The 25118-nt window shown below is 44.8% G+C and overlaps 1 protein-coding gene across 3 annotated transcripts; it reads left to right on the top strand.

Moving 5' to 3' along the window:
- Positions 1 to 539: 539 nt before the first annotated feature.
- Positions 540 to 23289, top strand: LOC142468216 (rab GDP dissociation inhibitor alpha-like). Of its 3 annotated transcripts, none has more exons than XM_075574508.1 (11): positions 540 to 851; positions 6198 to 6305; positions 6952 to 7048; positions 13011 to 13115; positions 13479 to 13677; positions 13945 to 14076; positions 14810 to 14909; positions 17169 to 17340; positions 19708 to 19852; positions 21723 to 21777; positions 22783 to 23289. In XM_075574508.1, exons 1-11 carry the CDS (start codon positions 555 to 557, stop codon positions 22933 to 22935), a joined length of 1563 nt encoding a protein of 520 aa, XP_075430623.1. In that variant the 5' UTR covers positions 540 to 554; the 3' UTR covers positions 22936 to 23289. The 3 variants fall into 3 exon arrangements, with proteins under 3 accessions (XP_075430623.1, XP_075430622.1, XP_075430625.1); XM_075574507.1 differs by having other exon boundaries at positions 12981 to 13115; XM_075574510.1 differs by lacking the exon at positions 6198 to 6305 and having other exon boundaries at positions 12981 to 13115.
- Positions 23290 to 25118: the final 1829 nt, after the last annotated feature.

Below are 25118 nucleotides of genomic sequence, written 5' to 3'. Positions count from 1 at the left end.
GTTTAATACTGTGCTGTGTTCCTTCCAATGGGTCCAATACCAGTTTCATAGACATCTTTATGTCACCAATGCACCCCCTGAGTTTAACTCATATAATGTTAGTGTCTAGCCTCCTGAGCATGTCCTGCGTTAATGAACAGAAGCAAAAAAGTAGTTTTTTTTGTTGTTAAAAATGATGATTTTCTTCATCTCGAGCTGTAGGGGCGGCTTAACTGCTTAACTCCAGATCTCAAGACACCCCAACAGGTCAGATTTTAAGGATATCCCAGCTTCAGCACAGGTGGCTCAATCAGTGGCTCAGTCGAAGACTGAGCCACTGATTGAGCCACCTGTGCTGAGGCAGGGGCAGATTGAGCCACCTGTGCTGAAGCAGGGATATCCTGAAAAACTGACCTGCCGGTGGCCTTTAAAGACTGAAGTTTGGCCAGCCCTGTTGTAGTGCCTCACACATCCAGTACTGAAGAAATCAGAGGGGAATTATATTTGGGATTATTTCATTCAATTCCAATTTGTATGAATTGCATGCATTGGCCAATAGAAAATAACACAGATAAATGATAACATTCCCGGTGTATTTGTTACACCCCTCGCCCCCTCCCCCGGCTGGAACCGCCACTGCTTTGCGTTACTCAGACGGATTACAAGCAGGCGGTCCGGCTTTGGGTCACTGGGACAGGTTGAAAGCTGCTGGCTTATCGGCGTGCGACAGATCAGCTTATGATCGCAGGCTTCAGTTTCGTGCCGTTCTGGGTCCTGGGGGAAAGCGCGAGGTACCCGCGAATGGGCAGACCGACGCCGTCTCTGCCATGGAGGAAGAGTATGATGTCATCGTGCTGGGGACAGGCCTAAAGGTAAGAAACGCGGCAAATCAGTTCCTTTGGGGTCTAGGTATCAGGAAGCCTTGTTCTGACGCACAGCGCCATTTCGCACTTCCACAAGCTTTATAAATTGACAATAAGAGGCGCAACAGGAACATTCAGCTATTTGTAGCAATTTTGATCCAAAATTAGCATAGTGCACAGACTCCTTTGTGTTAATTTCAGGCACTACAGTATCCTTTGTACATATGTTTTTATAGCTCTGGCCATATACTGTACATAAAGCTTTACAAATTAGATTGTAAGCTCTTCAGAGCAGGAACTCCTTTTCCTAAATGTTACTTTTATGTCTGAAGCGCTTATTCCCATTATGTGTTATTTGTACTATTTGTTATTTATATGATTATCCCGTATTTACTGCTGTGAAGCGCTATGTACATGAATGGCGCTATATAAATAAAGATATACATACATACTAACACATTATATAAAATATAATAAAACAAGTACAACCGTGGATCAAGTAAAAGTAAAAATTGGGAGAAGGGAGCCCCTGCCCTGAAGAGCTAACAGTCCGATGGAGAGAGACCTACAGACATAGTGGGTGTGAGAGGGGAGAAAGGGACACCCCTCTCAGACTTGGCTGCAAAGAGGTTAATTTGGTATTTCCCTTGGATTTATTATTTTGAATAATGACCGCACGGATAACACACGGTTGCGGGTCTTTGGATTCAAAATAAAACAGATGGAGTTTGCCAGGTAGATACAATTCCACTGAAGGGATAAATCTGCAGCTGGTTTGTAGCTGGGGGGGGGGGGGGTGTTGATAAATAGCGCCCTAAAACTGCATGTTTCATTTGTGGCTGTATAAAGTGCAGGAAACTCGATAAGGAAGTTTCCTACAGTCAAAGAATGAAATAAATGCTGAGCAGCAGAAAACACTGCAGAGATAGGAAGTACTGCTGCGGCCGAGTTTATTCGAGCATTTGCCCGTTCTCGGCTGCAGCAGTAACCTGGCGCGCGCCGGAGGGTGCCGGGCGCGCGCCGAAGCAGCGGAAGAGCGCCCTCCGATCGGGGCGCTCTCCCTCCCGCTGCCGGGTCCGCCGGGTCCCCCGGAACCCCCTGCCGCCGTCCCCCACATCGCGGGACACCAGGGCTCCCTCGGGGAGCCCTGGACGCGCGTGCAGGGGGCGCTGGCACCCGATGACGCGTGACCGCGCATCGGTGACGCGCGGCACGCTGAGGGAGTGGGGCTAGCACGCCGGGGCATCCCCCGGCTTGCGGAACTAGCCCTGCTCGGATTAAGTGTGTCGGTAGTGTATGCTCTCAAAATTAGTCTATGATTTTGTAGCTATTAAGGAGTTAAATTACCCTAATATTCCATCAATGTTTTTATGGGGTATAGTAACAAAGGAGAGAGAGGGAGTAGGGGGTATGATACCTTTTTATTGGACCAACAAGTAGTTGATATGTTACAAGCTTTCCTACCTCTCTCATACCAGATGAAGAACCTTGAGAGGCTGGAAAGCAAGTAACATCTCAACTACTTGTTGGTCCAATATAAGGTGTCATACTAGAGCAAGGCCCCGCTTCTCGGCGCCCCGCTTTTTGGTGATCCGCCGATACGGCGGTACCGAGAAGGGGGCCGCCATGTCTGCGCATGCGCAGAACGGGCCAGTCCGGGGTCGCGTATGCGCAGAATGGTTTTTTTTTGCCGATGTTGCGCATGCGTAGAACAGCGAGTTGCCGGTCTGCGCATGCGCACATAACAAAAATCGCCGGTTCCGCTTTCCGGCGATTTTCGCTTTGCGGCGGGTCCTTAGAACGGAACCCGCCACATGACCGGGGCCCTCCTGTATGTTACTACATGGAAGAAAGGACCAGCACGGCCCCCCACCCTTCTTTGCTTTATGGGGTATGTATACCAAGAGTGGGAATGATCTGTTTCATGCTGCACTTGTGTGGGTCAGTATATCAAGGTACTTTAGGACATGCTCTGTGCAAACACATATCCTGGCATGTAAACTTCCCACCTGGAAAAGGGGCCACTTTGCATCCTCATTGCATCTTTAAAATCTAACAGGGCTGAGGTGGTGTTTACTGCTTTGCTCAAGAGATCAAATACGTTTTAATACATTTGATGTAGAGGCAACTTACATCTTGTCAGATAGATAGATAGATAGATAGATAGATAGATAGATAGATAGATAGATAAATAGATAGATATTTTGTGGTGTCCCTTGGGATCCTGTGTTAGAGGGAATGCAGATACTTTTGCAGGGAGGTTTGTGTCATCCCAGACACAGCATAGATTTTGCAGGCACTTCTGGCCGTAAATAGATAAAGTGTGTTGATGTTGAACAGATAAATCGGATTATCAGTGAACGAAACCAAGCGTAGTTCTCCCATTCTGTGACGTCTGAGACCGTGTCCCCCTTTGATTCTACCTCCAAAAGCAGCTCAGATACCGGGAACACTGCCCCTACGTCACCTGCACACGTTCTGCGTCCGTAGACATCACTTGCACGGCAGCGCGTCTGTCGGGTCTAAGCTGACGGGAGGATTTCAGCTGCAGTCACCAATCGGCGGCTTTAATCCTCAATCTAACATGTCAGCGGGATTAGCCTTCATCTGTTAACAACAACAACAAAAACACTATAGGATCTCTGCTAAATCTCCTGGTTGTAAAATTGCAGCAAAGTTGAAGCAAAACAAACTTTTGTTGGACTCCTTTCCTCTGATAAACCTGGTGGTGTTTTGCTTAAAGCTGCAGACCAAGCATTATCTTTAAAAAAAATTTTTTTTTATAAATATGTTCTGTACTATGCAATAATACTTGTAGCATTTTTTTAAACAACTCTGAATGACACTTTTAATGTATTATAATGTATAAACAATAATAATTGTTTCTATAGCAACCATTTACAAAGTCACATCCTTTTCCTCTTCTGAAACAGGCTCTGGCACACCTCTCTCTAGCAGTGCACCAATTGTATCTAGTGACTGCCTGGTCACATGATCTTCAGCACAGAACTTTGCATCTTTGGTCCTCTTCTGCTGCACTGACAGCCATTTAGTTAACGCCCGAGCCGAATCTTCGCCGATCGATCACAGGAGAACAGATCAATCGGTAATTTAGCTAAATACTTATCATTTTGTGCATTGTATTGATCCACATATTAAAGCCGCCGTTCAAGCTGTCATTTAATTTTTTTTTTAAATCCATTCAATATGTGCATCAATACAATCTGCACACAGACAAGTGATTAGCTAAGTTGCTGATTGATCCGTTCACCTGTAATCGATCGCTGAAATTTGGCTCGGGTTTCACTAAATGCATCCTGGGTACTCTTCTGCTGCACTGACGACAAAGTTCTGTGCGGAAGATCATGATACCAGGCAGGCACTACATTCAATTGGTTCACTGACAGAGAGGGCAGGGCTCAAAAAGGTGATGTGACTTTGTAAATGGTTGCTATAGGAACAAAAATGCTTGTTACATTAGAATACATTAAAAATGTCTTTAAAATTGTTTTTTTTTTTTTTAAATGCTACAAGTATTTTCTCATAGTACTGAACTGATTTATTTAAAAAAAAAAACAAAAAACAAAAAAAAAGACATGTAGGATATTGCTTGACCTGCAGCTTTAAAGGGGAAAGAAAAACCCGGCAGCTTGGACTGCTGCCTAAGGCTGAGTCCCCAGTCAGCACTGTGGCACGCGCCCGGCGGGGGGGGGGGGCGGCACGTGCACAGCGCTGCACCGCGATCTGCGGTCTGAGGGGAGAGGGAAGGTTTGAGACAAGAGGGGGCGTGGCTGTGGGTTTGTGGGGGCGTGACCATGACGTCCCGCGGCTGGTTCGCCCACATTGGCTGAACCGCCGGCGGGGGGCGCCTCTGTCGCGAATGCCAAACTCAAATTCCCCTGCCTGCCTGAAAACCTGTCGCGCACCGCTGAGGACCGGAGTAACTGGGGGGCGGGGCTTGATCGTACAGCGCACGTATTAGTTAGTGGGACTGCAGCCTTAGGCTGCGGCCAGGCAGGGAGCGGGGCGCGCTGGTGCTCGTGTGCTGCGCCCTGCTCTGCCGGGCAATTTGTGGCCGGCTAGGTGCGTGCTCGTCTGGGGGCGTGGCCACGACGTCACGGAGCTGGTTCACCCACATTGGGCGAACTGCTCACGTGACGCGCTTGCGAGCGGCAAATTCAAATTTGCTTGCTCTGCAACCATCTAAGCGCCGCGCATGCTCAGGCGCTCGCTCACGTTGGCCGCACACATCGCCTCAATGTGTCTCATCGTGGCCAGCGTGAGCACGGTCACCCACTCAGCACCACCCTGGACGAGGCCTTAACCTGTATATGAGACTTTGATAAGTAACTTTGTAGAAGTTCTGGAACTCCGGAACGTGATCTTTTTGCATGATATTCACCCTGAATGATATTAAGGGTCATTTATAAACATTTATTGGAAGTAAAACCAGTGAAAAAGGTCAATGAAAATAACCGAAACGTTGACGTTAGTAAATAAATACGTTCTTTTACTTGCGCCGAGTTTGCCTGACGTGACGCTTTTCGTAGCGATTTCATTGGAAAGATTTTCCTCCATACACTCGGGGGTGTCTGTTCTGCCCCAGATTTGCATGAAGACACTTTGCTCCAATGTTTCATTGCTTGGGATAGTACTTGATATGGGGAATGGCTTACGTGAGAGGAAGGAGAGACCTGATATACAAAATAACACCAAGAATAACTAAACGTGTGCAGCTTAGGACCCAGTCACAGAATTCAGGAATACGTGAAGCGCACAAGTGTGTGTACATAGTAACTTGCCAAAATATATAAAAGTATATATGCACTCAAAAAGTAAAGATCATTGCAGGTGCTGAAAATAGTGGTTAAGTGGTGACTATTTATTTATCCAATGTTTTGGTTCAACAGAGTGGACCTTCTTAAAGAGGCAATCCAAGCAGGCGAATTTCATAACACAATTTTTTTTTTTAAATTATTGCAATAATATTAGCATAAGAAAAAAACTCACTATTAGTGGATAACCAATGAATCCTTTGGGGGTCCAGTGATGTGCATCCGCAGAGTAGAACAGCAGTAGAATGGGATGAAAAACAGTGCACTATCCAAAGTAAAAATGGATCCAGAGGGGGCTCACTCATCAAAAAAATCAAAGTTTAATGGATCATACAAAAATAACCTCTAGAAGGCATCACACAACGCGTTTCGCGCAAAACGCTTCATCAGGAATCATCTGTTTTTCATCCCATTCTACTGCTGTCTTGTGGAATAACACTGCTTGGGAATCATTGGTCTTTATCTTTTGCTTCTGCAAAAAATGTAAACATTTGCGGGGTTTTTTTCGGAACGTTTTCAGGAATGCGTCTTGTCCGGAATCATGTCGGTGAATGGCAAAAAGGTTCTGCACATAGACCGTAATGATTACTACGGAGGTGAGAGTGCTTCCATCACTCCTCTAGAAGAGGTGAGGTCCTGACTACTGTTGGTCAAACTTCGACTAAATTGGTGTTGCATTAGTTATCTTAAATGTCTGTCTTAGTGTCAGTGTTGAAACCCATGACGGTGATAGATTTTTGGGGTCCCTAAGCAAGGATACATTTGGTAGCTCTCCATCCACATATCTCTCTTCCAACTGTTTCCAAAACCCACGTTATTTTACCATTTCTACACATACAGTAAGCAGATGTTCCATAGAGTGTCTGGCACAGCAGAGGAAGCCTTGATGAGTTTAATGTATGTGCTTAGTGCACAAATAGACAGAAGTTTTTCCTAGTGTCGTGAAAAATGTGATATTTAACAAATCACAAAAAAATATATATTTTGTTGCCTTACTCAGGGCTAATTAGTAATGCCCCTTTTTTTCACCAACGGCCCCACTCATCATACCCGATAAATATCAATGTCCAAGAACCCAAATCAATTATATTTAAGAGTTCTGAGATAAAACCAAGTTAAACATTATTCAAATAGTTGGGACGTTGCAATGAATGAGGCATTTAGCATCTGCTTAGTTTGCTTATACCATAGTGCCTCCTCTGTTTAAATGTGCTTTACAGTAGTGGCTACTGTTTACCTGGAACACAAGTTACCTTTTCCATCTGTTTCTTCAGCTCTATCGAAGGTTTCATGTTATTGGACCTCCAGAGCCAATGGGGAGAGGCCGAGAATGGAATGTGGATCTAATACCCAAGTTCCTTATGGCCAATGGTAAGAAAACCGCAATGATTATTTAATATGTGGGACGTGCATGCACCTTTCTGGGTGACAGAAACATCATTAAGACTTGGGATTGTAACTTAGCTGTAAAAATATTTTATTACTGTGGTCAGTGTGTGTATGTATGTGTATATGTGTATATATATATATATGTATGTGTGTGTATAAATATATATATATATATATATATATATATATATATATATATATATATATATATATATATATATATATATATATATGAAAAAAACAAGAAAACAACAGGCGCACTCATGGTGTAGTAAGTATGAAAAATTTATATGGATCTGAAAGGGTATAAATTGCGCACTCACAAACGTAACAGGATTAAAAGCATGTATGAGTAAAACTCAATCGCCAACGATCACCGGGAAGGTAGGGTACAAACTTGGGCTCCACCGTGTGCCGCAGATGTCGATAGCTGCGTGGCCTCTGTGTACCAAGTACTTTCTCGTTACAGTCTCGCGAGAGTTGTGACGTCAGCGGGAGCTCTTGGGCAGCAGAGAATCTTGGGTAGTCTCTTGCGGAGCTGTTTAGGATCCAATATGACATGCAGATCTCTCCGGAAAATAGTCCGATATTGACAAATATGTCAGAGTGCACAAAAGTACATAAAATACAAATGTATTGGCTCAGAAAACTCCCTACGGGTTTCGTCCTTAAGACTTCGTCAGGGGGTATAAAAACACAAAGGTTGCAATCGTAATTTATATGGGTATCAGCCAATCAAAGCTAGACATAGTTAATTAGATAATTGAAAGCATTGGAGTAAGTTTCATTATTGAGTTTCATTATTAACTCCTTTCACTGCTGAAAGAGAACAATTGCATTAGAATACCATAAAATAATGATAAAATGCAGTAATAAATGCAATAGAGATTATAATTAACATATACACATATATTTTATATTAAACATACATATGCCTGTAGTTATAGGGGAATGAAATGCGCAAATGGATAAAGATTACATCCATATAGACAAAATTCAAATTTTTTAGAGGAAATGACCATAGGAGAAATAGTTATGGTATAATAAAGGGAAAGAGAGATTCAGAGGGATGACTAGAAATCACAATATACATTATACATATGCATATAACACAATCAAATGCATAATGCATCTGAATATATCCAACAATTGGTATAGATAATAGAGCAATATAGTAAAGGAATCACAAATAACACAACATAACAGATGAAGAGACCAACGATGACTTAATGCCAGAGGCACAACCATGAACATAAACTAATAGTGTATATCTCCATTGGGGAGAGGCCGAGAATGGAATGTGGATCTAATACCCAAGTTCCTTATGGCCAATGGTAAGAAAACCGCAATGATTATTTAATATGTGGGACGTGCATGCACCTTTCTGGGTGACAGAAACATCATTAAGACTTGGGATTGTAACTTAGCTGTAAAAATATTTTATTACTGTGGTCAGTGTGTGTATGTATGTGTGTATGTATATATATATATGTATGTATGTGTATAAATATATATATATATATATATATATATATATATATATATATATATATATATATATATATATATATATATATATATATATATATATATATATACACACACACACACACAGGCATACCCCGCATTAACGTACGCAATGGGTCCAGAGCATGTATGTAAAGCGAAAATGTACTTAAAGTGAAGCACTACCTTTTTCCCACTTATCGATGCTTCGGTACAGGTAGGGAGCCGGTATTGCTGTTCAGGACGTGCTGAAAGGGTCATGCGCGAGCTGCCGTTTGCCTATTGGGTGAGGGGAATCAGCGCGTCACTACACCGGCGGTCTGTAGGGCAGAATAAGTGTCAGTACTCAGCAAGCGTACGGACACAGGGGTATGGTGCTATTGAAAATATGTCCTTACTCGCGAGTGTACTTAAAGTGAGCATCCTTAAACCGGGGTATGCCTGTATATGTGTGTGTATATATATATATATATATATATATATATATATATATATATATATATATATATATATATATATATATATATACAAATACAACTGTATGCTCATCTGCATGTCTTAGGCAGGTCTGCAACCCTGCCTTTCCCCATTATCACCCAGCATACAGCACTTCCACTGCAGCAAGGGATTCTGGGAAATAACATGCAAATGAGCACACAGTGTCACTTTTTGCCTCAAAAACCATTTTTAACATGGTTCCCTATAGGCTTAAGCTTGCTGCATGGTCACAGCTTTGAGCACAGCCAGGGTTAAGGTGCATACCCAGAAAACCACCCACAGACAGCTGTTTCGACCTTAATGGGTCTCATCAGTGTGGGGTTGATTTTAACTGGTATGCAAAGAGGCTATGGGATAGGCTATACCATAATACTGAGTTAAGTTATGGTGAGTAAAAATATATATATATATGCCATGTAAAGAATAACATAAAAATGTAAAAATCACCCAAACTGTTTTTTTCGATTAAAGTATTACAGATTACATTTTTAGAACAGACCCCCTACTCAATTTCCGGTATATTGCTATATTGTATTGTATTGTATTGTATGTCTTTATTTATATAGCGCCATTAATGTACATAGCGCTTCACAGCAGTAATACATGTGGTAATCCAATAAATAACAGATAATATAAATAACAGATCATGGGAATAAGTGCTTTAGACATAAAAGTAACATTAAGGAAGAGGAGTCCCTGCTCCGAGGAGCTTACAGTTTAATTGGTAGGTAGGGAGAACGTACAGAGACAGTAGGAGGGAGTTCTGGTAAGTGCATCTGCAGGGGGCCAAGCTTTATGTGCCATGTGTTCAGAATAGCCACAGTCCTATTCATATGCTTCTTTAAGCAAGTGTGTCTTAAGGTGGGTCTTAAAGGTGGATAGAGAGGGTGCTAGTCGGGTACTGAGGGGAAGGGCATTCCAGAGGTGAGGGGCAGTCAATGAAAAAGGTTTAAGGCGGGAGAGGGCTTTAGATACAAAGGGGGTAGAAAGAAGACATCCTTGAGAAGAACGCAAGAGTCTGGATGGTGCATAACGAGAAATTAGGGCTGAGATGTAAGGAGGGGCAGAAGAGTGTAAAGCTTTAAAAGTGAGGAGAAGAATGGAGTGTGAGATGCGGGATTTGATCGGAAGCCAGGAGAGGGATTTCATGAGGGGAGATGCTGAGACAGATCTAGGAAAGAGTAGAGTGATTCTGGCAGCAGCGTTAAGGATAGATTGTAGGGGAGACAGGTGAGAGGCAGGAAGGCCGGACAGCAGGAGGTTACAGTAATCAAGACGGGAGAGAATGAGGGCCTGAGTCAGAGTTTTAGCAGTCGAGCAACAGAGGAAAGGGCGTATCTTTGTTATATTGCGGAGGAAAAAGCGACAGGTTTTAGAAATGTTTTGAATGTGAGGGGCAAATGTGAGAGAGGAGTCGAGTGTGACCCCAAGGCAGCGTGCTTGGGCTACTGGGTGAATGATCGTAGTTCCAACAGTAATGTGGAAGGAGGTAGTAGGGCCAGGTTTGGGAGGAAGTATGAGGAGCTCTGTTTTAGCCATGTTGAGTTTAAGGCGGCGGAGGGCCATCCAGGATGATATAGCAGAGAGACATTCAGAAACTTTGGTTTGTACAGTAGGTGTAAGGTCGGGTGTTGAGAAATATATTTGTGTGTCGTCAGCATAGAGGTGATAATTAAACCCAAAAGATGTTATTAGGTCACCTAGAGAGAGTGTATACAGAGAAAAGAGAAGAGGTCCCAGGACAGAGCCCTGGGGTACCCCCACAGAGAGATCAATAGAGGAGGAGGAGGTATTAGCAGAAGAGACACTGAAAGTACGATGGGAGAGGTAGGATGAGATCCAGGATAGAGCTTTGTTCCGAATGCCAAGAGTATGGAGAATGTGAAGGAGAAGAGGGTGGTCCACGGTGTCAAATGCTGCAGAGAGGTCGAGTAATATGAGCAGAGTGTAATGACCTCTGTCTTTGGCAGCATGGAGGTCGTCAGTTATTTTAGTGAGGGCTGTTTCCGTGGAGTGAGCAGTACGGAAGCCAGATTGTAGAGGGTCTAGGAGAGAATAGGTGTTGAGAAAATGGAGCAAGCGAGCGAATACAAGACGTTCAAGTAGTTTAGAGGCAAAAGGCAGGAGGGAGACAGGCCGATAGTTAGAAAGACAGGTAGGGTCAAGCTTGCTGTTTTTGAGTAATGGTATGACTGTTGCATGTTTGAAGGAGGATGGAAAGGTTCCAGAGCAGAGGGAGGAGTTAAAAATGTGCGTGAGCGTAGGGATTATAGTAGGAGCAAGAGGTTTTAGGAGATGGGAGGGAATGGGGTCAAGAGGGCAAGTGGTAGAGGGAGAAGAGGCGATCAACAGCGACACATCCTCCTCTGAGACAGTGGAAAAAGAGTCAAGGAAGGCAGGAGGAGAGTTAGGAAGAGGTGTAGGATGGGAGGAAGAAACAGAGGGGATGTTCTGACGTATGGATTCCACCTTTTCCTTAAAATAGTCAGCAAAGTCCTGAGCGGAGATGGAGGAAGGAGAGGCAGCGGAGGGTGGTTTGAGTAGAGTATCAAAGACAGAGAACAGTCGGCGTGGGTTAGACTTGTGCATGTTGATTAGTGAAGAAAAGTAGGCTTGTTTAGCTTGCGAGAGGGCAGAGTTGAAACAGGATAGCATAAATTTGTAGTGAAGGAAGTCTGCGAGAGTATGAGATTTCCTCCAGAGGCGTTCAGAGGAACGAGTGGAGGAACGCAGCATGCGCGTGTGGGAATTTAACCAGGGTCTAGGGTTAAAAGGGCGAGTGCGGCAGAGAGAAAGCGGGGCATGTAGATCAAGAGAGGAGGACAAGGCAGAGTTGTAGTTCCTGACCAGTTTGTCAGGGTCTGTAGCAGATCTGAGAGAGGAGAGGGAGGAGTGTAACGTGGACTCAAAGTCAGGTAAGTGAATAGAGCGCAGGTTTCTGCAGAACCGGGGTGTAGATGGAGGTGGAGAAGTTGAGAAGCGAGATAGAGAGAATGAGATGAGGTGATGGTCAGAGTGAGGAAAAGGGGAAATGGAGAAATCAGAGAGAGAGAAGTTTTTAGTGAAAACCAGGTCTAAGTAGTGGCCATCCTTGTGGGTGCTGGCTGCAGTCCACTGTTGAAGGCCAAAAGAAGAGGTTAGAGAAAGAAAGCGGGAAGCCCAAGGGAGAGAGGGGTCATCAATGTGGCAATTGAAGTCCCCAAGGAGAAGAACAGGGGAGTCTGAGGAGAGGAAGAAAGAGAGCCAGGATTCAAAGTGAGAGAGAAAGGCAGAAGGGGGATGAGTAGAGGTAGGTGGGTGATACATGACCGCCACATGAACAGGGAGAGGAGAGAAGATCTGGACAGTGTGAACCTCAAAGGAGGGAAAGGCAAGAGAGGGGGGAATAGGAATAGTTCCTATATAATGTCAACGTGTTCCAGATAAGCATTCCCTAAATCCGGTAGCTTTATAAATAAGTGGCACTGCACCTGCACACATTGATACAGTGGATCCCTGGCCCTTTAAAAAAAACATATTTTGGATGAAGGCAAGTCGCCTAATGGATAGATCTAGTTTAATTAGTTAATTGCATGTTAGTTAGAGAATAAATGGTCCGGGGTGACCCATGGACTCCTGTGGACCCTTTTCTTGAGTCACCTGCTATAAAACATGAATCCATGGGGTATAAAGTTAAGATTTTCAGTTAACATCATATAACTTAGATTGTAAACTCTTCGGGGCACGGACCTCTTTTCCTGTTGTTACTGTCATGTCTGAAGCACTTGTTCCCATGATGTGTTATATTATTATGTCACATCTATCACTGCTGTGACGCGCTATGTACATGGATGGTGGTATATAAATAAAGATTTTACATACATACATATACATAACTCACTGCCTTCATGCCTCTTCATGCTGTTGTTAGGACAGCTGGTGAAGATGCTTTTGTACACAGAAGTGACTCGATATATGGATTTCAAGGTCGTTGACGGGAGTTACGTGTACAAAGCGGGGAAGATTCACAAAGTCCCCTGCACAGAAGAGGAAGCGTTGACCTCTGGTGAGTCTTATTGAAGTGCTCAGTGTACAAATAGACAAAGCTTCTGCATCGTGTCAAGGGGAGCTTGGGTTCTGCTTCTTAAACTGCGCTCTCCCACCTCAAAGGCAGTGACATAACCAATGTGCCACGCCTTCCCATACACTTTCACGTAGTACAAAGAATAATAGTGGCACATTGGGAGTTGTGTGTGTGTGTTGTATCTTTGAGCAGGTGTTCAGACCTGTGAATGAGAAAATTTTATGCCGATGTTTCGGGTCACACATTGGACCATCATCAGGACCCAAGCTCTCCTAGATGTGCGGGTCCTCTGTCTTCCACTGACGTTGCACTGCTCCATTCTTGGCTTGTCTTATGTGACCACAGACCTGATGGGGATATTTGAAAAGCGTCGTTTCCGCAAGTTCCTGCTCTTTGTGGTTAACTTCAGCGAGTACGATGCCAAGACACACCAGGACATCGATCCCAGGAAGATGACCATGCGGGAGGTGTACAGAAGGTTTGACCTGGGGCCGGAGGTCATGGCTTTCACTGGACACGCTGTGGCCTTATACAAAACAGATGAGTAAGTGGAAGCTGACATTCCCGGGTGAAGTTATAGCATCTTAACTGATGTAGGAGGGTGTGGTGTGAAATACTGGGTGCTGTGTGGATTCTGCTGCAAACTGGTAAAATCGTCACTTAAAAATGCCCCACAGGAGAAATAATTGTGTGCGGCTGCGTCTCTGATACCCGGTTAGCGCATAATTTCTTGATGTGCATTCAGAAATGAGTGGTACTGGGCTTACATCACGGAACGTGGCGGCAGTAACAATCTGACTTCTTGTCCTAGCTACTTGGACCTGCCCTGTTTGGAGACCATTAACCGAATCAAACTGTACTGTGAATCCCTGGCAAAATACAGCAAGAGCCCCTATCTGTACCCCTTGTATGGACTGGGAGAGTTGCCACAAGGATTTGCAAGGTGAGAACCTGGAACTGGGTACGTCAAGGGTTAAAGCAGCAGTCCAAGATGCTGTTTTTTTAATTAGTTTTTTCCCCCCCTTTAATATGTGCATCAATACAATCCACACAATGATAAGTAATAAGCGAAGTTGTCGATTGATCCGTTCTACTGTGATCGATCGGTGAATATTCGGCTCAGGGGTTCGCTAAATAATGGCTGCAGAGGAGTATTCTGCAGTCGGTGTGACTTTGAAAATGGTTGCTATAGAAACTACAAAATGCCTGTTACATTATAATACATTAAAAATGTCATTCCGTCATTTTTTAGGAAAACAAATAGCTACAAGTGTTTTCTCAAAGTACAGAATGGATTTATTCTGAAAAATACCCCACACATGTAGGATATTGCTTGGTCTGCAGCTTTAAAGCAGTATGTGTTGTTTAATTGGGGGGTATTTTTTATTTTGATATTCCAAGTTTGGCTTTTCAGTGTAAATAAATAAATAAATAAAAGCTTAAATATATAAAAATGCCAGAGAACATATATAACCAAGTAGTTATTATCTACTCCAATATGTGTTGCTAAGCGGGACTTCATATTTCCCTCTGACGTAGGGCTACAGAGTACACAACACTGCAAACAAACTGTTTTAGGCATAAATCCCTGCCATGTAGACCTTACAATGTGTTATTTGTTATTGAGCGGCACCTGTGACCATGCAGCCATTCACCGGTCCTGGTTTCCTTCTCAGGCTGAGTTCTCTTTATGGTGGGATCTACATGTTGAACAAGCCTGTGAATGAGATTCTCATGGAGAAGGGACAGGTGGTTGGAGTGAAGTCGGAGGGGGAGGTGAGCGATGTGTTCAGATATTTCTCTATGCCTCCATCATCCCTGTGTCCATTATCTCCTCCACTCAACTACCCACGGGATTCGTTCTGAGCGCCCCTATTAAAAGCCCCACTGAAATCATACACAGCTTCAGGTGGTTTGGCACCGGGTGCCATCACTGTTTAGGATCAGTTTTTAAGAACCCTGAGCCTGTATTGCAGGCACGACGGCCGCCCGAACGTTTTCCTGGGGCCCAGGACTAGAGTTTTGCCCAGGGCCCCCCGCCCATGTCGGCGCCCCTTCCCACCCCGTGTTGGCGGCTTTCTGAGCCCTCCCCTTTCAAACCGTCTTTCTCTCCCCGCTCTCACTCAATCCCCTTTCCTCACACATATTTCCTCTCCTCCCCCCGGCCAGACACACCATTTCCCCTCCCTCCCACTGCCCACACAACCCCCCCAATACACAGACAATACCCCCTCCCAGTACAGACACACTGCACCCCCTTCAGATGCAAACACCCTCCCACCCGAGTCCCCACAAGTTACAAATTACCACCACCCCCTGTCACGGGGGACAAGGACTAACATACTAGGGACCAGCTCGCCAGACAGAACAACAGAGTTAATAAAAATGAATATATTGGAAAAATAATAACCACAACTGTTCACAGACCTAAAACACACACTCCCAACTGGGGTAACTGAGGAACACCCTGCAGGTCTAGGTGCAGGGAACCCCGTTAGGAGATTTCCCCATGCAGTGTCTCACAGGAACTGGCCTTCAGGCCTGGCACCAGCACTGGAACTCTAAGGCCTCGTCCATGGTTATTGCTTGCTGGCGGAGGCGCGCTGAGGCGCGCTTCCGCTCGGCACTGAGCCCATACAGCCGCAATTAGAGCAGCTTTAGTAGGGGCTCGCCTACGCTTCTGCAAGCGCGCGGAAGCGTAGGTCTTAGGGAAATTTAAAATTTCCCCGCTTGCCGGAGCACAGGGCCGGTCACGTGAGCGGTTCGCCCAATGAGGGCGAACCAGCTCCGTGACATCACTGGCCCGCCCCCGGCCCGCAGAAAATGCAACATGCAGGAATTTTACATAAAAAGAGGTACATGGGAAGGTTAACCTGAACTAGCAACATTTCTCCTGAGTACAGAGTTAACCCCTGGTCCCTGAAGTGCTGGAACTGGGGCTACACAACACATATATGATCTATATTTAATAGATGTATTATTGACAGGTAGGGGTAATGGCGGGCGTAACCTTTATTCAAAGCATCCAAATCTACCCCGTCACACACTCAGATACAAATTACCACCACCCCAATACAATTACCCCCCAAATATAACCCCTCCCCTCATACAAATACATTCACCCCCCTCCCATCACACACACCATTCCCCCCTCACTTACCTGTGGTTGCCACCGGGCCCCGGCTCTCCCCAGCTGCGGCCTCTTCCCACACCAGCCTCTCCCTCCCGCCGGTGTGCCGGATGCTGTGCCTGACTTCCGGGTGCACCCAGCTTCCGGCGCGCATCGGCAGGAGAGAGAGGACAGCGTGGGAAGAGGCAGCAGCTGGGTAGAGCCAGAGGACTGGCGGCAGGAACCAGAGGCCGAGCCCAATTGCCAGGCCTCTGGTTGCTGCCACTGGGACTCTGGTTGCCGTCTGCGGAGCCCCGGCTTGCCTAAGCTGCTGCCCCCTCTTCCCATGCCATCTTCTCTCTCACCGTGCACGCCGGAAGTCAGGATCAGCTTCCGGCATGGGAAGATGCAGCAGCTGGGGAGAGCCAGGAGCCAGGGCCCGGCAGTGGGATACAGAAGTTCCAGCGCCGGTCAGCAGGGCCCCCCACAGCCACCGGGCCTGGGACACTTGTCCGGCTCTCCCCCGCTGTCGGCAACCCTGATTGTAGGAGTTACTGTTGGTACGTAAGTGGTACACGGTCCTGCAAACTCAGCAATTGGAGTGTGGTACTGTGTCAACCTGAAGAATAACCACCAAAATATATACATATATACGCAGTACCCGGGACTTCATTGGGGAGGCCTTTTATCCAGCATTGGATCGACAAGGGCTGAAATAATGATGAGATAAATATATATTATATGTGCATGTAAAAAATATGTAGCATAACAGTGACACTTTTCAAGGGTTAACTGATGTTCCAAGAGAATTGTAAGCTTTTAAGACCATTAAAGTCCCTTTATTAGACTGTGTTATAATGTGTTGTCAAGTGGGGGACTCTTCTGCCTTTGGGTCAGTCTAAGAGATCTTCTCTCTCTCGTTCCAGATTGCTCACTGTAAACAGTTAATCTGTGACCCCAGTTATGTTCCAGATCAAGTCAAGAAGACCGGACAGGTGATAAGAGTCATCTGCATCCTCAGCCATCCAATCAGAAACACCAACGAGTGCACCTCTTGCCAAATCATCATACCCCAGATGCAGGTCAACAGGAAGTCAGGTGGGGCAGGGAAAAAAACCACCGTCACGTGAAGAATAGAACTGTTTTAAAAAAAAAAATCTTTATTGTAAATTGACATATACAGTGAATTAAGACCGCGTGATGGAGAGAAACATATTGTTACATCCTACACATGTAGAGTGACCATATTTGTCCAGGCAAAAACCGTTACAAATTTCGCGCATGCACAGTCGAGAACGACGAGTGCTGATTGTGCATGTGTGAATGGCGAGCACCGACTGCGCATGCGCGATAGGCGCTAGCTGGACGCTTATGCCCATGCGCGATCAGCACTTGCTGACTGCTCGTGCGCATGCACGATCGGAGCTTGCTGGCATGCACATACGCAGACGACAAGCACCTATCACACATGCGCGGCCGGAGCAGAGTAAAACCGGGACAGTGGCCAGAAAAGACGGGACCCGGGACAAACGGCAAAAAAACGATACGGCTGGTCACACTGTATACATGAATTTTTAAATTAGTTATAAACTCCGGGAATTTTGGCTTATTAAACATTTTCCCGGATTTTCTCCTCGCCGAATAGCTCTGCTTAGGACCTCTAACTCATTCTAGGCTCGAAGGTCGCCCATTGTAACACCTACATTTGGGTAAGTGGGTTTGCAAGCAGAGTTAGAACTGTGGAATTAATGGTGGTTTGGTAATTCATGCACAGACGTGTTAAAGAGGGAGAGTTCTAACCCGACTGGAAATTACAAGCAGCCCGCTCTCTGCCGTAACATCCACCCATCGTAGGCAGAAGTTGTGCTTCAGAGTTGGATTTTCCCACTGTTTGAATTGGACCCTGTGGCCGTTTTGAAGTATTACAGAATTACAAAAATAGTTTGGATATCCGATTCTAAACCGATCTTGTAATCCATGTGTATGCAGCCCCCTACACTCCTCCTCCATACTGTACATCTCCGACCTCGTCTTCAAATACTTCCCCACGTCCCCTCTCCATTCTGCCCACGATCTCTTCTCCATCAGCCTTTAGAAAACACTGACCTCTATTCTCCTTTTTAGATTGTCAGCTCCTTGTTTCAGGGAGCTAATTGTACCAGCGTGCTGTTATTCTCTTACTTGTTAATGTCTTACATCCCTGTTGTCCTGCACCGCTGAATATGGTGGCTTCTTATAAATAATGTCTGGTTATACCCACGTACCAGCTTCACGTTGCATAGCCAACAACCAACCTCGTACTGATGAGACCCAATAGGTCGAGATAGCTGTCTGTGAATAGGTTTACTGGCTCTGCACTTCTTTAACCCGGGCTGTGTAATGCGGCAGGCATAAGCTCATAGGGATCCATGTTAGGCCGCGCGTATAGTGCCCGCGACGGCGACGCGTGACGTCACCTGTTGCCATCGCCGCTAGCAAAAGTTGTATTTCGCTTTGCGGCGGCGCGGGCGACCAGGCCATTGATTGGTTCAGGGGCTGTCACATGAGGCGACAGCCCCTGAAAAATCAAATATTGCTGGCTTCAAAAAATCACGTCGCCCCGTCGCCGTTGTGCTTACTATAAGCGCACGCGTTGTCAACAATGCATTTGTTTTCGGGCGACATCGCGTCGCCGGCACTATAAGCGCAGCCTTAAAGCTGCAGTTCAGTCTTTTTTTTTTTTTTTCTTTAATTAATTTTTTTACTTCAATAGTTTCATGTGTGCTATCTCTAATTACCTAAAGAACTGTATAGCTGCAGGTCAATTCGTTCTCCATGTATTGATCGGCGAAATTTGGTGACATCATTAGAGCTGGCATATGTTTTTCTTCTGCTTCTGTCACTCAGTGGAAGCTCATGAATATTCATGAGCACTCCTGCACTGACATGTGCTAGAGGGAGGGCAGGGCTGACAAAGGGGTGTGCAGGGCTTGTGACAGGACATGAAGGGGCAGTGCCTTAGCAAATGGCTGTTAAAATAGAATACAAGAAAATTGGTCTTTCAAAGTTGTATTTTTAAAAACAGAAAATGCTAAAAGTATTTTTTCTTACTACAGAACTGATTTATTAAAAAAACACACATGCAGATTATTGACTGAACTGCAGCTTTAAAATGGATAAGAATTAAAGAGAAACATTTGCATGTCATTTCCCAGAATCCCTGGCTGCAGTGGAAGCGATAATGTTGAAAGACAGGGTTCAGACTTGCCTGAGTCAAGCAAATGTGCCACAAGCAGTATTTTTTATTGACTATAAATAATGTATAATACAACTACTCCTGTGACCCCTTTCTCATTCTAACTTCCCATCCTCACTAATAGAACTTTCAGATAAGAGCCGGTCTCTCCCCCGCCACGAATGAATATGCATTTCTATAACTGCTGATGCCTGTAGCCGCAATCTATCATATATTTCTCCTCTGCTCAGATATCTACGTCTGCATGGTCTCCTGCTCACACTGCGTGGCATCAGACGGAAAGTATGTGGCTATAATTAGCACGACCGTAGAAACTGAGAACCCAGAGAAAGAGATCCAGCCTGCTCTGGAGCTTCTCGAACCTGTTGACCAAAAGTAAGCAGAAGAATGTCTTCCAGCATAGGAGAGGTGATGATAATGCCCTGTTTGCATGGATGCTACTACTGGGGTAAACTGATGGTGACATGTCTCATGGATACAACCAGTGAGGTGGAATAAGGATGACGGTGCATAGGTGCCACCACTGGAGACGGTTGACAATGACAAGTGGATAACCAAGCTGCCCCTTCCCTGACTCTCTGTCCTTCAAATAACCTTAGACAGAAAACACTGCCCAAAATACAGCACTAAACAAAAAAATTAAGGGAACCGCAGAGAAAGTACAATTTCAGAACAACACAATTGCATTAAATGGCCTAAGTCAGCATTAACATTCTTATCATGAACCTTCTCAATGCTTGAAGGATTTTCTACTGAGACCCTTGTGAAGCTGCTCAGTACTCTGCAATGTGTTGCATAGCCTTCTAGCACTGAATGGGTTAATGGTGACCTGTAGCTTTCTTCTGTTGCCAAATATGGTTAAATGGGAGTAAGTTGAAAGTGGCTGAAGTTGGAGACACTGTCGGCCTATTCTTGTATGACTCGTGGTAAGGTTTATTTTACCTTCATGTTGCACTCTGGATCAATAAGTAAGTATAGATATAGGATAAAGTATCTGTTGTCTAAATTTAGCATAGGTTGAACTTGATGGACCTACGTCTTTTTTCAACCTCATCTCCTATGTAACTATGTAATATGTTGATACTGTATAGACGGTATTAGATTTTTCTATGTGTATAGTATATATGTATACTATTGTGACCATTTGAGCCTTTGACGATGATCTCCCTGCAGCGCTGTAACAGATTCCATCTACCCGTTGAACATTTATTTGACTTTTTATTGCTCATCTTTCTTGATTTACAGTTGGACCCTTAAACAAGACCACTCATGGCCCTTCCTTAATTTGTAAAGCAGGCGTATGATCAAACATTTGTTCTTTGAAAGAAGTACAAAAGGTTATGGCTCAGTATGTGACGTCTGGGGACGCTCCCTTCACTGACAGATTAATGTTGCATCTTAGAAGGTCATTGTTTTTTTTGTTTTTTTTCCAACACCGATGTGGGCAGCAAATTTCCTCGAATTTCGCAGGAATGCAGGAAATAGCCACGATGAGTCACTTTTCCTGGTACGAGCCATGAAAGGGAGATGTGAAACCTCGGCTCAGATCCAGCATTAATATTATCTATTATCTCTGGGTTGGGAAGCGATATTCTGTGACAACAGAGTGGGGAGACAAGAAGTATTGGCTAGAAATGGACCTTAGTCAGTGGATCCACTTCTTTCCCCCAGGCATGAGGGACAAAGAATCGGAGTGGTGTTAATGATAACACACATGAGAGCAAAGTACAGAATAAGTCTGGCTTGTGTAACATTGTATTTTCTAACCCTTGACTGTCAGACTCCCTGTATTTTGATTGTGACACTCACTTCATGTTGATACCACCAGTGGTTTCATAGTTCGGAGAAAACTCCACTTTTGTGGAAGGTTGTGAAACGTCTGCGGGGCTCCGGTCCAGCATGGTTGAATTTACCACTGCTGCTTTATAACTCTCTCCTCATTGCTGCATCATGGAAGTCGCTGCAGCACCCACCCCTTGATTATAGATGTAAAGTCAAAGTGGTATTAATGGCACATTATTTTTATTTATTTTTTTCAGTCACTGAAGTTCAGTTTAACTATCCGCTCCCCAAAGTATTCAAATGTAACTTGAACCTCTTTCTCTGCCTATTGGGGTCACCGTGTACACCTCAGCACGCTATGTAGCTGCTCCTCCCCCCCCCCCTCACCCGAGTCTCAGGAAGTGTCTTCCCCAAAAGCGCTGCCGTTGATTTTTTTAAATCTCTCTGGTTTCCATTTTTCCAGGTTCGTGACCATAGCGGATCAGTACGTCCCAAAGCACGACGGCACAAAGAACCAGGTGAGGCAACCATACACACACCGGAGTGTAACAAGCAGCGAAGTAACAAGCCGTTTTAGTGGTTTAGATATTGCTGCATTAACTTCTTCAATGCCACAAAGGCCTGCAATGCAATCCTATCTGGCCCAAATGTACTAAGCTGGGTTACTCCATGAAACACCTTCCAGGTTTAGTAACTATGGCCTTTTCCGTCCCATTTAATAGGCCGTAAGATGTCTTCCAGCATGGATGGTGTCTTATGGAGAAACACTTCTTAGTAAATACAGTCCATCATGCTTGATCAACAATACAAACCTTCTTCTGTTGGTAGGGTTGCCAGGTGTCCAGTATTGAACCAGACTGTCCAGTAATACATTAGAGATAATACTGGACATGTGTGTGTATACCGGTATTACCTCTCTGCACATAGTGACCTGACCGGCTTGGGGGAGGCTGTAGAATTTCCCTGAGCAGGGAGAGAGCAGGGCTGCAGCCAGGGGGCTGGGCAGCTTCTTCCATCATGATTGGCTGCTGCTGGGTAATGGAGCCAATCAAGAGGAGGTGTCAGGAGCCTGGGGGTGGGGCCAAGGAGAGGAGGAAACAGCATGGAGCGGAGAGAGGTGAGGTGGGGGGGGGGGGTGTGTTTTGAACGCATCGCACCTTTCACCATTGTGTCCAGTATTTTTGGAGAAGACACCTAGTTGGATGCAAAAGGTAAAATAGTAAATGATATATATATATATATAACCAGTGGTAGACAAATCACCCAAAAATCTACTCGCCGAACAAAAAAGTCTACTCGCCACCTAGTACCACACGTGTGCTGCTTGGGCCTATAGGAGCTCGCCCGGGGCGTGCAAATGTATAGGTTTGTCGAACACTGTATATAACAAATACAACGTCCAGTTGATACACTGAGTAATTGTGACTTCCCCGAGGGGCGGAGTGTAGGGGCGACCTTTCGGTTTGTGTGCACATCCAGCAGAACAATGAATGAGACTTTTTGTTTTGCTTGTTTTTCTGCAGATCTTTATCTCTCGATCTTATGATGCCACCACCCACTTTGAGACAACCTGCAATGACATTAAAGACATCTTTCAGAGAATGACAGGCGCCACCTTCGACTTCAAGGACATGTGGGCAGCCCACACACAAACATGCAAAGACAATGCAAAGTGACGTTTGACCTTGACAATGTCTCCACCTTTCATTCTACGTTGGATATATATTTTTTACAGCCTTTATTGGATCGAGTGTTTTGGGAGGTATATAAGCATAACCTCCAACTGCAGCCTTTTTCGCAGCTACAGTATCTATTTTTTATGTCCTGTATCTATTAAAACCAGGTGTCCCTATCTGCCTGTGTGTGAGAGTCGTGGTGCCCTCCAATGCCCGTCTCTTATTGGTTTGATACTCGTAGCCTTCAGCTAATTACAGCAGCTTGAAAATAAGTGACTGATTTCATAAATGATCGGCAGGATATCGGGTAGTTTTCTCTACTTTTATGTATATAGAAATAAATCCGAAAAAATGCATGCGTTTTATCGTTGATCTGATCTTTGCATTAAATAAGCTGCCTTTATAGGAGGCGCTCACTTCCTAGTAAGCTCCTGTATCTCGCATTGACAGAGGAACTAAGGTGTACTCTACCTACATTTGCCGATGTTGGATGGTCTATATAAATCAATGGGAACTCTATTAAAATAGTTTATGATCCCCTCCCCCCCACCCCCCCCCCAGAAAAAGAAAGGTGAGCTTCGTGATCTGTGAAAGTTGAACACGTCTCTAATTGTTTCATTCTTCAGGAACCGTTCACTTTATTTATTCATAAAATGTTTCACAGTCAATTCCCAGGCAATTCATGGACAGATAGAGTTGGAAAATTGGGTACAGGGGATAAAAGGGCTGGTGAGTTTCAGATTGAAATAGAGCAGCTTTAACATCATCAAACATCAGCGAACGGCAGCAAATGGCTCACACTCTTTGGCTGCCCTTCACCTGCGCCAAAGGCTGTCCGCCTTTTGGGGTGACGCAGATGTACACTGAAGGGGTTCAGATTAAATCCAGCTGCGAATTTAAAGTTCTTTGTGTCCTCTTGGCTTGATTGCTTGTTCAAAGCAGTATAGATATCCTGCTATCATTTTCTCGGTGGACGCTGACGAACTTTAGTAATGGATCATTGTATTCATATAGCACCAGCCACAGACGCAGTGCTTTGCAACATTACATCTGGAGTTAAATGATATACATGTAAACAATGGGAATAAGTGCAACAGATGAATGGTAAGGATAACAGAGACTCTGCCCCAAAGAGCTTGCAATCTAATAATGGGTTGTGGACTTCATACCTGCATTACTGACTACTCGCTAGAAAACGATGGAATAAGCCAAATTTACCACCAAAAGTCCCAGAACACACCATTGTAAGGCGCCTCAGTGCAAGGCACCCCAAAACTGCCCCTCCTGCCTCTCATAGCTGCACTTTCTAGGAGAGTGTGTAAATATCAAAACGTGACATGAATTGAAGTTATGGATTTTAGAGAAATAAAGGGGTGTCTTTTATTATTTGCAGGGGTTGCTGTTCTTGCATGTGATTGGCTGGTATAAAGAATCGTACCCATATTAAATCTTCAATGTCTTAGGTTTTCCAGTTTGCAGCTTCTGGGACAAAGACATCCAACGAGGGACAAGGGAGGTGTCTCCTATTTTGCTTGGTCTATACTTCACAATCTTCTTGTGTAATGCAACAGGCTGATGCTTTAGGGAAACTATTTAAAAGGAATTTTGAAATGTAAAGTTGACATAGACTGGGACCTATATATAAACTTCAGTTTCTTACGTCAGGCACAGATCAAGAAAGTTAACGTCACCTGGCAGATTGTTTGGCGTAGATTGAAAGGAGGAAAGTGGCGCAGAATGTGATACATCTCATTATAATCAGTGCACCGTGTAACTCCCCCCAACTCCTCCTACTGACTCTCCCCAAGGTGCAAGCTGGGGCAGAGACGCAGAATGTGATACATCTCATTATAATCTGTGCGCCATGTAACTCCCCCAACTCCTCCTACTGACTCTCCCCAAGGTGCAAGCTGGGGCAGAGACGCAGAATGTGATACATCTCATTATAATCTGTGCGCCATGTAACTCCCCCAAACTCCTCCTACTGACTCTCCCCAAGGTGCAAGCTGGGGCAGAGACGCAGAATGTGATACATCTCATTATAATATGTGCACCATGTAACTCCCCCCCAACTCCTCCTACTGACTCTCCCCAAGGTGCAAGCTGGGGCAGAGGCGCAGAATGTGATACATCTCATTATAATCTGTGCACCATGTAACTCCCCCTAACTCCTCCTACTGACT

Source organism: Ascaphus truei, chromosome 17 (genome assembly GCF_040206685.1).
Source record: "Ascaphus truei isolate aAscTru1 chromosome 17, aAscTru1.hap1, whole genome shotgun sequence".
Classification (NCBI taxonomy): Eukaryota; Metazoa; Chordata; class Amphibia; order Anura; family Ascaphidae; genus Ascaphus; species Ascaphus truei.
Note: the sequence above shows the minus strand (reverse complement) of the source record. Positions and strands in the feature narration are given on the sequence as shown.

Excerpts from the sequence above, each read along its gene's own strand:
- LOC142468216 (XM_075574507.1), top strand. The coding sequence starts at position 555 with ATGATAACATTCCCGGTGTATTTGTTACACCCCTCGCCCCCTCCCCCG. Across the intron at positions 17,341-19,707 it reads GCAGGTCAACAGGAAGTCAG|ATATCTACGTCTGCATGGTC; the intron begins GTGGGGCAGGGA and ends TCCTCTGCTCAG. Across the intron at positions 19,853-21,722 it reads CTCGAACCTGTTGACCAAAA|GTTCGTGACCATAGCGGATC; the intron begins GTAAGCAGAAGA and ends CCATTTTTCCAG.